Here is a 17,979-nt window from a genome sequence, read left to right as displayed (position 1 = left end):
ATAGACATGCCCACCTTTCGCTGGTCATGCCCACTTTCTGCCATGGCATGCTGCATTCATCCATTATGTTAAGTGTTCTTTAATATCTCATGTTCAAAAGTTGGGAAGCATGATCAATAATTTAAAATTTACCCACAAAACATTGTCCAAATTAGTAACAGTTTGGTCAAGTAACCAGAAAACAAGTAATCGAGAAAAAAAAACAACAAAAACACATTCCTGAGAGGAATCAAGGAATATCAGAGACAGCTTTCTTTATAAGCAGTATCTGGTGTCTCAAGGAAGATCACCTTACCTACTTTTCTGTGGATGATCTGCAAACTTGCACAAGCCTAAACACAAAAATGGAACACTGAACCCTCAGCAAAAAAATGTATTCAAGTATATAATCTTAAAGTGTCTCTAAAGGCTGGTGTTTTTTTATCTTAATGCATTCTATCAGTGGTGGACCGTCCATAGGGGCTCACGGGCGCAGCCTCGCCTATCCATGCGTCCGGCCCCTTAATCTACATGCAGGGCGCCGGACGCATGGATTTCAATTTTTTTTTAAGCACGATTAGAGCCTGAGGCTCTAATTGGCTTAAAAAAAGGGTGGGCTCAAGGTGCAGTGAGCCCACCCACTTGTGTGATAATAGCGAATTAATATTCTCTATTGTTTTCCTGATTCTCCTCCCGGCCAATCAGGAAGCAGTTCCTAATTGGCCAGGGAGTCTCAGAACTCCAGGCCAATCTGGTCTCAGTCAGGATCCACTTCCTGTTTGGCCTGGAGGAGAAGCAATGGCCCTGGAGCAAGGAGCTGCAGCCCAGATCCATGTCTGTCTGATCTGCCTCCTTCCTCAGGTACGCTGCCGCACTCCCGTCCATCTCCCAGGGGTGGGGGGAATTGCCGCATTCCCATCCATCTCCGGGTGGGAGGGTTTGTTCGCGTTGGTTTGAGCCCCCCCCCCAAAACAGTGATCACCAGCCAGCACTGCATTCTATGCATTAAGTTAAAAAACCCTTTAGTGTGTAGTAGCCCCCCTAATATTTACCTGAGCCCCATCCGGATCCAGCGATTTTTCACAAGAGCGTCAGCTGTCCGGGACTCTCTCTGCCGATTGGCTGAGACACTGCAGTGGGCGCCATTGGTGCCCACTGCTGTCAAAGTCAATGAGCCACTGAGGAGAGAGGGGGGACAGGGAGGGAATCAACACACAGAGGAGCAGCTTGGCCCCCCATACGAAGCAGGAGGGAGGGGCCAGGAGTGCCGACGAGGAACCCGAGAAGAGGAGGATCTGGGTTGCTCTGTGCAAAACCACTGCACAGAGCAGGGAAGGGCCCATTCATACCAGAAACTGCACACAACTGCGGGTTTTGACTGCAAATTTACATGCATTTGAAGTGCGCTTGCCGCACGCTTGATGTGCGCTTGAATGCATTTTGCATGCGTTTTGTGCTGCGTTGTGCAGCACAATGTTTGCAGTGCATTTTTCTATATGTTCTTGGGCTTGGCTTATTTTGGCTTGAAGGGGCGCGGTGCATTTGAAGCACGTTTGTAGCGTGTTACCTATATTTGGAGTGCAGTAAAATGCAGCATGCTCTACTTTTTTCTTAACTGCGCTCAACTGCACTGCAATTATGTGAACTATGCCCATAGGTTTACCTTGATCTTGGGCTGTCTATGCAGTTGGAGTGCACTTCAAAATGCACGAGGGGCCCTAAGAGCCCTTTCACACTGGGGCCGTGTGCAGGCGCTATTGCGCTAATAATAGCGCCTGCAAACCGACCCGAAAGTGCCGCTGCTTGCATTTCAGTGTGAAAGCCCCGAGCCCCGACGGTAAAACGCCGCTAATAATAGCGTCATTTTACCGCTGACGCCGCCCCCCGCCCCAGTGTGAAAGGGCTCTAAGTTTAACAAAACAAACAAAAAAAAACAAGACTTTAATATCACTTTAACCCTTTCGCTGCCAGACCCTCTGCTCCATTTTTACACTCAGGTGGCCAGGCCATTTTTGCAATTTTTTCATTGCTTTTTTATTTTTCCCTTACAGCTTTTAGAGTTCATTAACCACTTCAGGTCCCGCCCATAGTCAAATGACGTCTGCAGGAGGGATCTCCCATCCTGGTCGGGCTTCATATGACGTCCTGGGCTTCCTGGCCGCCTGGGGGGGGTGCGCGCGCCTGCCGCGTCACTCGGGAGCTGATGCGTGCAGCCGCCAGGCACCCGTGATTGCCCGGTAACAGATCCAGGACGTGGATCTGTGTGTGTAAACTGTCAGGGAAGAGGAGACCGATCATGTGTTCGGTGTACAGAGGAACACCGATCGGTCTCCTCCCCTTGTGAGTCCCCTCCCCCTACAGTTAGAATCACTCCCTAGGTAATACAGTTAACCCCTTGATCGTCCCCTAGTGTTATCCCCTTCCCTGCCAGTGATATTTATACAGTAATCAATGCATTTTTATAGCACTGATCGCTGTATAATTGTCAGTGGTCCCAAAATGGTGTCAAAAGTGTCCGATATGTCCGCCGCAATGTCACAGTCACAATAAAAAAATCACAGATCGCCGCCATTACTAGTAAAAAAAATGCCATAAAACTATCCCCAATATTGTAGACACTATAACGTTTGCGCAAAAAAAATCAATATACGCTTATTGCGATTTTTTTTTACCAAAAATATGTGGAAGAATACATATCGGCCTAAACTGAGGAAAAAATGTGTTTTTTAAAAGAAAAATTGTGATATGTATTATAGCAAAAAGTTAAAAATATTGTGTTTTTTTTTTTCAAACTTGTCGCTCTTCTTTTGTTTATAGCACAAAAAATAAAAAACGCAGAGATGATCAAATACCACCAAAAGAAAGCTCTATTTGTGGGGGAAAAATGATAAAAATTTCATTTGAGTACAATGTTGCATGGCCGCACAATTGTCATTCAAAATGCGACAGCGCTGAAAACTGAAAATTGGCCTGGGCAGAAAGGGGGTGAAAATGCCCTGTATTGAGGTGGTTAAAGACCCCTCAAACCATATATTTTCTGAAAGCACATAACCAGTAGAATACAAAATAAGGTACTACTGACTTAGGGCACAGTGATATTTGCGCAAATGTTTATCAAAACAATATTTTTGTTAAAAATACATTAAAATCATTATTAGCAGATAACAACACGGTACATTTTACAAAATTCCTACTACATATAGAAGCTTAACTTGTATTGAGTTAATAACAAATATTTGTATTTTTTAAATTATTCCTTTTTGCAAAATGGTGCTGAACATGTTCAAAAATGTAAATAACCACATTAAAAGAAAAAGAAGGTGCTACTGGTTTTTAAGGTCCCACGATATTTGCGCAAATGTTTATTAAAGCAATATTTTCGCTAAAAATACACTAAAACTATTAATAGCAGATAAAAAACATTCTAAATTTCTATTAAATATAAAAGCTTAACCTATACTGAGTTAATAAATAACAAATATTTGTAAATTTTAAATTGTGCCTTTGATAAAAAAAAAATGAAAATCGGACAAACACAAAAGTTTCTTAGAACATCTGGAGGTTTTCCTTTTTCACTTACAGCTTTCAGAATTTGTAAAAGACCCCCCAAACCATACATTTTCTGAAAGCACATGGCCAGTAGAATAAAAAGAAGGTGCTACTTACTTTTAAGGCAGCGCGATATTTGCGCAAATGTTTATCAAAACAATATTTTCGCTAGAAATACACTAAAATCATTAATAGTGGATTCATACATGGCACAATGTACAAAATTCCTACTAATTTCTTAGTAAATATAAAAGTTAAAACTGTGTTGAGCTAATAAATAACAAAGATTTGTACGTTTTTAATTGCACCTTTTTGTGAAATGGTGAAAAACGTAACCACTTGCTTACTAGGCACTTAAACCCCCCACCTGCCCAGACCAATTTTTAGCTTTTAGCGCTGTCACACTTTGAATGACAATTGCGAGGTCATGCTACACTGTACCCAAATGATTTTTTTATCATATTTTTCACACAAATGGAGCTTTCTTTTGGTGGTATTTAATCACCACTTGGGTTTTTATTTTTTGCTAAACAAACAAAAAAAAAAGACAGAAATTTTTGAAAAAAAAAAAAAACACGTTTCATAGTTTGTTATAAAATTTTGCAAACGGGTCATGTTTCTCTTTAATATATATTTGCTGATGAGGCTGCACTGATAGGCACAGATAAGATGGCACTGATGGGTGGCACCAATGAGTGCCACTGATAGGTGGCACTGATGGGCAGCACTGGTGATGAGGCACTGATTGGTGACATTTATAGGTGGCACTGATAGGTGAGGCTGTGAGCACTGATAGGTAACATGGTAGGTGACACTGTGGGCACTGATGGGTGGTACTGTGGGCACTGGTAGGTGGCAAAGAAGCCTCTGCAGAGGCTCTCCAGATCAGGACTGATGTCCCTCTCACAGCCGACAGTGATCGGCTTTTTCTTTTCTCCTCACGCTACTAGCCTGCAGTCTCTGACTGTCCCTTGTGCCACGCCTGCAGTCTCTGACCATCTCTTGTGCCACACTTGCAGTCTCTGACCGTCCCGCGTGCCATGTATACAATCTATGACCATCCCGTGTGCCATTTTCTGTGAGGTAAACACACACTCTAAGCACTAGAACCACTATAGCTTAATTGAGCACAAACAAAGTGTATGCCATAGTTTAGTCAAAAATCCTTGCACCAGCCCAGTGAGCAGCATATTTCTTCAATGGAATGTCTCTTTAAATCAAGAGGCATAAGGGCTATAATAACTTCAAGCTGTTTATTGTTGGCTTTCACATATCGTAAATACTTTTCTTACTACAGAAAGACTTGAAGTTAGGTGCTTCCAACTCCAGTTCCCTATCTCCACCCAAGTATTCTGGCTATAACTTTTTAAAAGGGCAGTAAGGTGGCTCTAATTATAGTGTACCAATGTAACATTGTCACAAATTCCTGCAGACTATTTTTAGCATTGGCTTAGGCCCCTGTCAGACGGAGCGGATCCGCCTGTTCAGCAGGGGATCTCTCCACTGATCCCCACTGAGCAGGCAAATGACAGGTTTGTGTCTGCGCCGCTATGCAGAGCGCACACGGGCAGAGCTCTGTGGGGCTGTTGGATGGAAATGGCCTGCATGTTCATTTCCATCCGATCTGCCGGACGGATGGCGAATGTATCCCCATCTATCTGTTTTTAGCAGATCTGATGCCCGGAGGCTGTCAGTGGACACATATCCACGCTCCATAGAGAACAATGGGTGGTCCGATCGGGTCTGCCTGAAAAATGGACAGGCGTACCCTATCGGTCCACTGGTGTGAAAGGGGCCTAAAAGTGGTTCTAAAGCTTAAATGTTCTTTTAACCTAATGCATTCTCTGCATTAAGGTAGAAGTTGTTTATAGCTTGCTTTGCTCCCCCACCTCCCTAAATACTTACCCGAGTCCGAAATTGATCCAGTGCTGTGCACTGCTGCATCTCTTCTCTCCCCTCTCCCTCTACTCACAGGCACCAAGGCAGCAGCGAGAGCCATTGGCTCCTGCTGCTGTCAATCAAGTGCTGTGAGGTGGAAGCGGGGGCAGGGCTGAGCTGCACTGTGTGTGTCAACAGATGCACACAGCCTGGCTCGGTTTTGAGCTTACACGTCTGCCCCCATAGCAAGTGGCTTGCTATGGGGGCAGATGGAGAAGAGGAGGAGCCAAGAGTGCCAGCGGTGGACCCCAGAAGAGGAAGTTCTGGTCTGTTCTGTGCAATACTTTTGCACAGAGCAGGTAAGTATAATATGTTTATTATTTTGATTGGGAAGAAAATGTGGACTTTGGAAACGCCTTAATATGTAACATACTATTATAGCTTAGACCAGTGCTTCTCAACCATTTCAGTTGCGGCACCCTATTAACTTCACATCTGAAGTCCCCCTTGACATTAGCGGTCCCCCTTCATGCCCAAGTCCCAGTATACATGACAGACCCCCATCTTATCAGAGTACCCCCATTACAAAGTAACCCCATCACAGAGTCCTCTCATTACATCAGGGTCCCCCAATGACAGAATTCCCCCATGACACAGTTCCCCCCCCCCTCCCCCATCACAGAGCCCCCCCAGTCACACAGTACCATCTTCTAATCAGAGCCCTACCTTTTGGCTTCAGCAGCAAGGCAGAGTGTGAGAGGTGGAGCAGGTCTGGTGGAGGCAGACTTCCATCCTCTCCTGGATTCTGGGGGTGGTCCTGCCTGCCACCTTTCCTGGATCAGTGTCATACATTGCCATGGTGTGGGGGCGGACCAGCCACTAACACCATTACAACAAATGACAATTTGCATCCTACTCTAGAGAATTAATGGCTGTTCCACAGCAAAAGTAAGGAAAAGTTATGTGGTTTTAAAGTGGAACTCTGGCCAGGTAATTTGAGGGAAATAAAATAGCTCCCTCACAATTCCGTAACCTGCAGTATTTTTAAAAAGAAAGAGTAAAGCTCTCCACGCACTGTTAGCCAGCCTACCGAATGAAAAAAAAAATTAAAATAAAAAACAAAAAAACAAAAAAAAAACAAAAAACAGATTCCTCACTCAAAACATGGAGGAATTCTGACAATAGCACCCACCACTCTCAAAATACACTGATCAATGACTTCAGACGCTTGTCCTGGTTTCCAGGCAAATAAGTCGCTTTGTCAAGCCTGGATGCCACCAAGGAGGAAGGAAATGTAAAGTTTATTGGCGGGAGCAGCGCAGAGAAAAGACAGCTACCAAAAAACAAAAAATAAAAAATAAAACAGTGTAAAGCACCGATATTGTACTAAAGAGTAAGACCAAAACATTTCTAAAAATGTGGTAGCCAAAAGATGGGCGTTAGAGTGAAAAAACCATTAAAAGTCATTTTAAAAAGAATGTGTATCCTGGATCATTGATTTTTTTTTTTTTTTTTTACAATAAATGCACATGGGAAAGAAAAATACCAGAAACCACCAGCAGAGGGAGTGGGAATACCAATCTTTCGTAAGTTACAAATGTTCTTGTCTTATTTTTTATTATAATATTATAATATTCGTGGGATTTCTACCCATCCAGTCTTGAGATTTACACAATGCTGCCAGGTCTGCACTGCAGCATACCTGATCGGTCCAAAGCACTGCCCTCCCTCCTTCATTCTAAATGCTTCTGCGCAGAGGACTGGATCATAAAAGTCTAAATTCACGTTTTTAATTCTGCTCAGTGCACTGGCTCAGAGCCCAAACAAAATGTGCCTTCTGATCCTAGGTGTTGCTCTGCTGTTTGCTTACATTGGTCATGGATTTTTTTCCCATGAATAATGTCTTGTACATGTACCTGATCACCTACACCAGGGGTGTCAAACTCAATTTCATCGTGGGCCGCATCAGCATTATGATTGTCCTCAAAAGGGCCGGTTGTATCTGTAAGATTAGATGTCCAGCGCATCCCCTCCCCTTACATTAGATGTCAAGAGCCACCCCACCATCAGAAGTTGAGTCCCCTACTCTCCCTAACATCACAGTGCACCCCCTTTCCTTATGCTGCTGCCGGGAAGAAGCCGGATGCATAGCTTGAAAGCAGAAAGTAGGGGTCTGGAGGAGAACCAGAGGAGAGCTGGAACTCTCGGCAGCTGCAGGAGAGGTGTGAGGGCCACATGAAATGGCCTGGAGGGCCGGATTCGGCCCGCGGGCCTTGTGTTTGACACCTGTGACCTACACCAACCCTGATGCTGCTTAGAATTTACACTGTTATACAAGCTGTACACTCACTACTTTACATTGTAGCAAAGTGTCATTTCTTCAGTGTTTCTTCATATGAAAAAATATAATAAAATATTTACAAAAAGGTGATAGGCGTACTCACTTTTGTGAGCTACTGTAGTTGTCAACATGCACTACACGCATTTGCCTTTGCAGTTCTCCTATTTTTTAGGCTCTCCCTTTTGACACCCCATGCAGGGAATGTCAGATACCTTGGCTGCTGCTACTTGGCCTTGCCACAATATCCAACACTTTGAAAAATACTTGCCTTATATCCTCCTGGGCAGCAGTGACTTGTTCTTTTTCAATATCGTACAGTCTTACTCGAAAGCCTCCACTAGCAAAAACCATGGCCCAGCTCCGACCAATAAGACCACTAAAGGGAAAAAATAAAATAAATACTAATGAGTTGTAACTTACATCAATATAAGTAATATATAAAGCAAAGACACAGCAACAGACACAGACCGCAGAAGGACCATCATTACAAAACTTCTGGGTCCCTGCCAAGGCCCCTCACTTTTTCCCCATACATCTATATATGTTCTGCTGGGAAAGGCTTATGCTGGCCATACACTATACGACAAATCGGCCGAACCCATTTTCGAAAACTAACATTCGGCCGTGATAGCAAACGATAGTGCCATCATGTAATGGCTGATAAATTGTTCAGTGGACATAAATGAATCCATTTTTTGTTCGTTTTTTTACATATACCTAGTGCAAACAGTTCGGACGGGAAACACATTAACCTTTCAATTTATTGTTCTTTCAATAGAAAATTTCCAAACTTGTCCTTGAGCTTTTTTGGCTCAAAATCGTCCCAACAATTATCAATTTTGTGCCCATTAACTGGCTAAAAAACGAATGAACTGTCTAAATGACCGAATTTCGGCCGATTTTTTGTATAGTGTATGGCCAGCATTGGGATGAGGTTCTCGTGTCATCGAGCCACACCAGAAAGGCAGAGGGAGATTAGGGAAGTAAACAAGTGGCTGAAGAGCTGGTGTAGTAAGGAGGGGTTTGGGTTCCTGGAGGACTGGGCCGACTTCTCAGTCGGTAACCGGTACTATAGAAGGGACGGACTGCACCTAAATGAGGAGGGTGCAGATCTGCTGGGAATGAAGATGGCCAAAAAGTTAGAGGCGTTTTTAAACTAGGTGATGGGGGGGAGGGTCCAGAGACAGAGATAGCCAGTGCGGAAGATAGTCCAGAGGGTAGTATTGGGGGCATTAGTGGTAAGTTAACCAAAGCACAAAAACACAAGGTGAGTATAGTAGCAAGTCCTAGTTGCAATCTCGAAACACCCAATACGAGGACAATATGCGTCCGGTCTAAACTATGTGGCATGTTCACCAATGCCAGGAGCATGGCGGACAAGATGGGTGAACTAGAGATACTGTTGTACGAGGAGGATTTGGATTTTGTGGGAATTTCAGAGACCTGGTTCAACAGCTCTCATGCTTGGCTGGCAAACATTCAAGGGTATACCCTATACCGCAAGGATATAGAGGGTAAAAAAGGGGGAGGGGTATGCCTATAGATCAAGAATAATGTACAAGCGAATGTGAGAGATTACATCACTGAGGGAGCTAGAGAGGAGGTGGAATCCTTATGGGTAGAGCTCCAAAGGGATGAAGCTAAGGGGAAAATAATACTGGGAGTATGCTATAGGCCCCCTAACCTGAGGGAGGAAGTGGAGAAGGATCTCCTATCACAAATTGGATTAGCAGCAAGGATGGGAAGTGTTATCATAATGGGGGATTTTAATTATCCAGACATAGACTGGGCGGAGGGAACCGCACATTCATTTAAGGCTCGCCAGTTCCTTAATGTCTTGCAGGACAATTTTATGGGTCAGATGGTAGACGCACCAACTAGAAATAAAACATTACTGGATCTACTGATTACCAACAATACAGATCTGATCATGAATGTGGAAATACGGGGCAATTTTGTAAACAGCGATCACAGGTCAATTAGTTTCAGTATAAATCACACAAATAGGAAACATGAAGAGAACACAAAGACACTGAATTTCAAAAGAGCCAACTTCCCTAAACTACAAACCTTGCTAAAAGGCATAAATTGGGATAAAATATTAGGAACAAAGAATACGGAGGAGAGATGGGTTTGCTTTAAGAGCATATTAAATAAGGGCATTAGCCAATGTATCCCATTGGGTAATAAATTTAAAAGAGCGAACAAAAATCCTGGATGGCTTAACTCCAATGTAAAAATGCATATAAAAGCAAAGAAGGCCTTCAAAAAATACAAGGTTGAGGGATCATCCTCAGCATTCAGACTTTATAAAGAATGCAACAAGAAATGTAAGGGTGCAATTAGGACGGCTAAGATAGAACACGAAAGACACATAGCGGAGGAGAGCAAAAAAAATCCCAAGAAATTCTTTAAGTATGTAAACAGTAAAAAAGGGAGGACAGACCATATTGGCCCCATAAAGAATGAGGAAGGACATCTGGTTACAAAGGATGGGGAGATGGCGAAGGTATTGAATTTATTCTTCTCCTCAGTCTTCACGAGTGAATCGGGGGGCTTCAGTAACCAAAACTGCAGTGTTTATCCTCATGACACAACACAGGAAGCACCTCCATGGTTAACAGAGGACAGAATTAAAATTAGATTTGAGAAACTTAACATTAATAAATCACCGGGACCAGATGGCTTGCATCCGAGGGTACTTAGGGAACTCAGTCAAGTGATTGCCAGACCGTTGTTCCTAATTTTTACAGACAGTCTATTGACTGGAATGGTACCAGCTGATTGGAGAAAAGCCAATGTAGCACCAATATTTAAAAAGGGCCCAAAATACATCCCTGGGAATTACATCAATAGTATGTAAACTCTTGGAGGGGATGATAAGGGACTATATACAAGATTTTAGTAATAAGAACGATATCATTAGCAGTAATCAGCATGGATTCATGAAGAATCGTTCTTGCCAAACCAATCTATTAACCTTCTATGAGGAGGTGAGTTGCCATCTAGATAAAGGAAGGCCCGTAGATGTGGTGTATCTGGATTTTGCAAAAGCATTTGACACAGTTCCCCATAAACGTTTACTGTACAAAATAAGGTCCGTTGGCATGGACCATAGGGTGAGTACATGGATTGAAAACTGGCTACAAGGGTGAGTTCAGAGGGTGGTGATAAATGGGGAGTACTCAGAATGGTCAGGGGTGGGTAGTGGGGTTCCCCAGGGTTCTGTGCTGGGACCAATCCTATTTAATTTGTTTATAAACAACCTGGAGGATGGGATAAACAGTTCAATCTCTGTATTTGCAGACGATACTAAGCTAAGCAGGGCAATAACTTCTCCGCAGGATGTGGAAACCTTGCAAAAAGACCTGAACAAATTAATGGGGTGGGCGACTACATGGCAAATGAGGTTCAATGAAGAAAAATGTAAAATAATGCATTTGGGTGGCAAAAATATGAATGCAATCTATACACTGGGGGGGGAGAACCTCTGGGGGAATCTAGGATGGAAAAGGACCTGGGGGTCCTAGTAGATGATAGGCTCAGCAATGGCATGCAATGCCAAGCTGCTGCTAATAAAGCAAACAGAATATTGGCATGCATTAAAAGGGGGATCAATGCAAGAGATAAAATGATAATTCTCCCACTCTACAAGGCTCTGGTCCGGCCGCACCTGGAGTATGCTGTCCAGTTCTGGGCACCAGTCCTCAGGAAGGATGTACTGGAAATGGAGCGAGTACAAAGAAGGGCAACAAAGCTAATAAAGGGTCTGGAGGATCTTAGTTATGAGGAAAGGTTGCAAGCACTGAACTTATTCTCTCTGGAGAAGAGACGCTTGAGAGGGGATATGATTTCAATTTACAAATACTGTACTGGTGACCCCACAATAGGGATAAAACTTTTTCGCAGAAGAGAGATTAATAAGACTCGTGGCCACTCATTACAATTAGAAGAAAAGAGGTTTAACCTTAAACTACGTAGAGGGTTCTTTACTGTAAGAGCGGCAAGGATGTGGAATTCCCTTCCACAGGCGATGGTCTCAGCGGGGAGCATTGATAGCTTCAAGGAACTATTAGATAATCACCTGAATGACCGCAACATACAGGGATATATAATGTAATACTGACACATAATCACAAACATAGGTTGGACTTGATGGACTTGTGTCTTTTTTTCAACCTCACCTACTATACTATGTGTCTCCCAAGGTGCTATCTGCTGCTTTGATGACTAGAAAAACCACAATATAAAACACTGCTGAGGACAGACACCCACCTATTCATGCTAGAGGGGCAAAACTTCACAGAACATTATATTTACTTAGAACATAACATCTAAGAACGAAAATCAGACATGGGTAAATGTTTGTTCAGTTGGCATATTCAATAGAAATAAAATAAACTAGCTGAAAGAAATAGAGAGGCTCCCTTAGGCTCTCTTCAGACGTTTGCAGTCCGTGACAAGGAGTATTGAAGCCAGGAAATCAGCATCACAGCCAGTCTACTAGCATTTTCAGAAGGAGGTTACCCATGGCAGCCTTTATCTCAGTTTCCTAATAGTAGGTATAAGTATCTATACATCATACCTTGTATTCCCCAGGTGGTAGCTCTAAAGGGTCCTTTAAGCCTCGTGCACACTAACAGTTGGGTTGCACGAAAAAAAACTGTCAGCTCCGGTCGGAGCGGCTGTACTAACCATCCGACATTAGTACAGCAATCTCCCCCGCTGAGCTGTTGTGTTCTGACAGCGGGACGGCCCCCTGCCAGATAACCTCCGATCTTTTTGCAGATACATATTACGCATCTGCTCCTGAGAAAGTGGTACGCTACGTACTGAGTGCAGGGTTGAGGGGTGCGCTACATACTAAGTGCAGGGTTGAGGGGTGCGCTACGTACTGAGTGCAGGGTAGAGAGGTGCGCTACGTACTGAGTGCAGGGTAGAGAGGTGCGCTACGTACTGAGTGCAAGGTAGAGAGGTGCGCTACGTACTGAGTGCAGGGTAGAGAGGTGCGCTACGTACTGAGAGCAGGGTAGAGGGGTGCGCTACGTACCGAGTGCACTATGTACTGAGTGTAAGGTAGAGGGGTGCGCTACGTACTGAGTGTAAGGTAGAGGGGTGCGCTACGTACTGAGTGCGCTATGTACTGAGTGCAGGGTAGAGCGGTGCGCTACATACTGGGTGTAGGGTTGAGGGGTGCGCTACATACTGAGTGCAGGGTTGAGGGGGGCGCTACATACTGAGTGCGGGGTTGAGGGGTGTGCTATGTACTGAGTGAAGGGTTGAGGGGTGCGCTACGTACCAAGTGCAGGGTTGAGGGGTGCGCTATGTACTGAGTGCAGGGTTGAGGGATGCGCTACTTACCGAGTGCAGGGTAGAGGGGTGCGCTACGTCCCGAGTGCAGGGTAGAGGGGTGCACTACATACTGGGTGCAGGGTAGAGGGGTGTGCTACGTATTGAGTGCAGTGTTGAGGGGTGCGCTATGTACTGAGTGCAGGGTTGAGGGGTGCGCTATGTACTGGTTGAGGGGTGTGCTATATACTGAGTGCAGGGTTGAGGGGGGAGCTATGTACTGGTTGAGGGGTGCGCTATGTACTGAGTGCAGGGTTGAGGGGGGCGCTATGTAGTGAGTGCGGGGTTAAGGGGTGCGCTACATACTAAGTGCAGGGTTGAGGGGTGTGCTATGTACTGAGTGCAGGATAGAGGGGTATGCTACGTATTGAGTGCAGGGTAGAGGGGTGCGCTACATACTGAGTGCGCTGCGTACTGAGTGCACTACGTACTGAGTGCACTACGTACTGAGTGCAGGGTAGAGGGGTGTGCTACCTACTGAGTGCGCTATGTACTGAGTGCAGGGTAGAGGGGTGTGCTACATACTGGGTGCAGGGTTGAGGGGGGCGCTACATACTGGGTGCAGGGTTGAGGGGTGCGCAACGTACTGAATGCAGGGTTGAGGGGTGCGCTACGTACTGAGTGCAGGGTTGAGGGGTGCGCTACGTACTGAGTGCAGGGTTGAGGGGTGTGCTACGTACTGAGTGCAGGGTTGAGGGGTGCGCTACGTACTGAGTGCAGAGTTGAGCGGTGCGCTGCGTACTGAGTGCAGGGTTGAGGGGTGCTCTATGTACTAAGTGCAGGGTTGAGGGGTGCTCTATGTACTAAGTGCAGGGTTGAGGGGTGTGCTACATACTGGGTGTAGGGTTGAGGGGGGTGCTACATACTGAGTGCATGGTTGAGAGGGGCGCTACATACTGAGTGCAGGGTTGAGGGGGGCGCTACATAAAGAGTGCGCTATGTAGTGAGTGCAGGGTTGAGGGGGGCGCTATGTAGTGAGTGCGGGGTTAAGGGGTGCGCTACATACTAAGTGCAGGGTTGAGGGGTGCGTTACATACTGAGTGCAGGATGGAGCTGTGTGCTACAGAAAAAGTTCAGGGTAGAGGGGTATGCTGTGTACAGAATGTAGTTTTGAGGAGTGTGTTACATAAAGGGTGCAGGGTTGAGGGGTGCGCTACATAAAGGGTGCAGGGTTGAGGAGTGCGCATTTATAGAGTGCAGGGCTGTGCTGTGTACTCCCAAGTCCCCCCCCCCCCCCATTCCAATACACAGCTCTATTCCTGCCACAAATCATCTCCCAAAAAAGAAGTGGTTAATTGAAAGGGATTGTTGGAAACAGATGAGACAGTTATAGCCCCTCAGATACGGCCAACCTCCTGGGGGTCCTCACACACTGCTGTCTCTAAAGATTGCAGGGAATAAAGCCAAAACTATCCAGCAGGAGACTGCTCTGTGAGCAAAAAATACCAGTGGGGCTGCTGCAAAAGAGCAGCTACAACTTACATAATCTGTGCAGGCTGCCAGTGGGACTGGAGGAGCTTCTGACGTGCGGCTAGGAGCAGCTCCGCCCCCTCCCTCCTCTACTCTGCCCCTCCTCCCTATGCTTTCCTAGTTGGGGAGGAGGGGTTCTGTGCAGTTGATGAGTAGCACTGTCAGTTGTAAAGCAGGGAGAAATAAGCAACGCTGGAGGGGGCGGAACTTTCCGCCTCTGCCAGGAAAGCCGATGGAGCCAAGTGGCTCCTCCTTGGGACAGGTCTCTGATTCACCGGGACACCAGAATTTACATCCCGGGACGGTTGGGAGGTATGCTATCTTAACAAAGGTGTTGCGGCATTGTGGTTGAGAAACAAATGAACTGTGACTGCCTGTCAAGTTTCTGTAGTAGTGAGCCCTTGAAGAATGCCAACTCGGGGGTTCCCCAGGGAGCGAAGTCTACTGCTTCACCAGGACCCCTGATGGTGGGCATGTACTTGCAGCAAGCTGGAACCAGGTTGCGGCCCCTTGGTATGCCCAGTTGATAATATGGAAACCACTTGCATATGCAGAGTACAGATGGCAGGAGACAGAAGAGGATCCAGGAAAGGAGCCGAGGTCAGGGCAGGCGGCTTGCAAGCATCCAAAAATTTCCTAGAGAAGAACGCACAAAGGCGGAGCTTGCCGTTATGTACCTGAAGAAAAACGGCACCCACATCCAAGGATGAAGCCTCTACCTTCAAGAAGAAGGGCTGGAGAATGTCAGGACATATGAGAATAGATGATGAGAGAAAAGCTGTTCTAACTTTGTAGAAAGCCTTGACTGCTTCAGGAGTCCAAGCGTGGAATGACCAGGAATGAACTGGGGAGTTGGAAATTGCTGAACCCCAAAAAGCACTGCCTTTCTTTCAGACCAGAAGGCTGAGGCCAGTTGGAGATGGCCTGAACTTTGGTTGGGTTCATAAGCAGCCCTTTATCTGTGACTATGCAACCAAGGAAAGGGGTCCAAGTTTGCTTGAAGAAGCATTTCTCCAGCTTTCCGTACAGGCAGCAGTCCCGAAGACGCTGAAGAACCATACATATTTGCGAGCAATGAGTGTTCTGAAGAGAAAATAAGTATGTCGTCCAGATACACAATAACACACATTAAACACATAAAAGGTCAGAGAAAATCTGTACAGACACAGACAGAAGAGTTCGGCCCCATGATCGCGTCATGTACAACACGTACGTCGGGACAACACGTACAACGTCTCGTACTTGCTTCAGAGCATACGTCATTTTTGGTACGGTGGAACAGCATACAGATAAGCGGTTTTCCCGATTGGAATTTGGTCCGTCGGAAAAATACAGAACATGTTCGCTATCTAAGTCCGTCTGAAAGTCCGATGGGGCATACACATGGTCGGAATATACGATGAAACGTTCCCATCGGACTTTTTCTGTCGGAAAATACAACCGTGTGTACGGGGCATTACTCTAACTCATTCGTCTAGCCATTACAATTTGGCCAATTTGGTCAAACTCGCTCAAATTTGTCCATTTTTTCTGCACACCAACTTCAGGGACAATATGTTCACTTGCTGTCAAATACTGTATAGCCCACCCACTTTCAGATGCCAATGTAACAAGAAAGTCAATGTTATTCCCTTTGCCTGACACTCTGTACGTTACATTTAGGGCATTTCACACTGCCCCATACACTAAGCGGCAGAAGTTTAGTGTGTGGGCAGTGAACCATTCCGGCTCTAGTGGGCAGTATGATGTGCATATCAGTGTATCACACACCTCCCCCTCTTTTTTGAACAAACTTCTACTAGGTAACTTTATTTGAAGTGCACAAAAGTGACACTTAATTCATGTCACTGTACAGCTCTGAGGTGTGTTGCTGAATATTCAGTGTTATTCTTTAACCTCTTTCATATAAAGGTGAACTCAGGTCTTAAAGGAGAAGTACAGCCAAAGCTCGTTTGGCTGTACTTCTCCTGTGGATCACAGGAGTGCAGTGCATACTGCACTCCTGTAACCGTTTTTCAGCAGGCTGAAGTCCACTGTTGGCTGATGTCACAAAGGCGGTCCAGGCTCAGGCCAGATCGTGACCATATGGTCGGGATTTGCCCACATGCCTGGACCAGCACCTGGCTCACCCTCTCAGCTCCTGCCCCCTCTACAGCCCAGAGCTCCAGTGAGTGAGGAGGGGGCAGAGCAGGAAGCTGCTGACTGACAGTCACCAGCTCTCTGCTCAAGCAGCTCTGAGAACCGAGCGATCAGCGGTGTTTGATCGCTCAGGTCTCAGTGTTAAAGATGGCAGGGGACCGATGCTGCATCCACCTAGGTAAGTATGACTCTTAAAACAAAAAATAAAACCTGTACTGTTCTTTTAATAGCTAGACAGTTTTAGTTATGTAAAAAATCTTAACCAAAAGAAGATGGAAAAAATGACCTTGCTTGGTTTAGGTGTAAAGGTTAACCAAGTGTTGTTTTTAGTTTCATGCGCCTACACCTTCTGAGGTACAATAGCAAACTCAGTATATAATAAGAAACATTTATGTAAGTTTTTAATTCACAAAATGTAGGTTTAAATGTAGCAGAAGGAAAATAATAAGTTACTGTTTATCAAGCATACTCTGGATAGAGATAGCAATATGTTAGCGTAAACTTTTTTTTATTTTGGCAATATTTTACATCCTGTTAAATCAATGTGTTGGTATGGCAATGCTAGTGCTATTTGCTAAATAAGATTATTTACACATACATTCAAAAGAGGATAGACAAGTGCATGTAATATTTAATAGCATTTTATAAGTAAGTCAGCTTTAAAGTAATTTTTGGCATCAGTGTCCAGTGGGAAAGGTTAGCAAATGTATTTTGGCACAGAGAACTTCTTAAAGTAAACCTATCCTGATAGGGATATGAATGTTGCATTGCTGACCTACTTTTGAAAGTGTTTTCTGGCTGCTATGTTGATGCACAGGTTTCAGTCCTTGAAGTCACTGCCGTTTAAAATGATATGCAGAAAAGCTGTAGAAGAGTGAGATTTCTTTACAACAGGAAATTAAAGTAAAGTATTCAAGCCAGAAGGCAACACGACAACCAAGCAACTAACATGTTCAGGTGCAGCATTGATAATCTATTTTTTGATAAAAGGTTTCCATAAAAAGAAAAGTGTGGAGAGTTAAAAATAAACATAGTACATACTCACCTAGATGCCTGCAGCATCGGATCAAATCGGCTGTACTCCGCCAGCTCTAACACCCAGAACTGAATGATCAAAGACCGTTGATCGCTCAGTTCTCGGGTCCTCTCCGAGCACAGAGCGGTGACTGTCAGTCACTGCTCTGTGTTCTACCCCCCCCCCCCCCCCAACAGTTCTCACTCTGCGCTGAGGAGGATTGAGAGGTAAGCATGCTGAGAGACTGAGCCAGCTGCTG

The 17,979-nt window shown here is 45.0% G+C and overlaps 1 protein-coding gene across 3 annotated transcripts in view; it reads right to left on the bottom strand.

The window, feature by feature from the left end:
* Positions 1–17,979, bottom strand: part of CRYL1 (crystallin lambda 1) — a 223,710-nt gene that overhangs the window by 163,495 nt on the left and 42,236 nt on the right. For 2 of the 3 annotated variants that reach the window (XM_073613462.1, XM_073613461.1), the window contains exon 3: positions 8,012–8,123. In XM_073613462.1, the coding sequence (XP_073469563.1) occupies positions 8,012–8,123 (112 nt within the window). Of the gene's footprint in view, positions 1–8,011; positions 8,124–17,484; positions 17,570–17,979 lie in introns of all 3 variants that reach the window. The other variant, XM_073613463.1, reaches the window with a different exon arrangement.

Source organism: Aquarana catesbeiana, linkage group LG02, assembly GCF_042186555.1.
Source record: "Aquarana catesbeiana isolate 2022-GZ linkage group LG02, ASM4218655v1, whole genome shotgun sequence".
In the NCBI taxonomy this organism is placed as follows: Eukaryota; Metazoa; Chordata; class Amphibia; order Anura; family Ranidae; genus Aquarana; species Aquarana catesbeiana.
The sequence above is the reverse complement of the archived record's forward strand: the minus strand, read 5'-3'. Positions and strand labels throughout refer to the sequence as shown.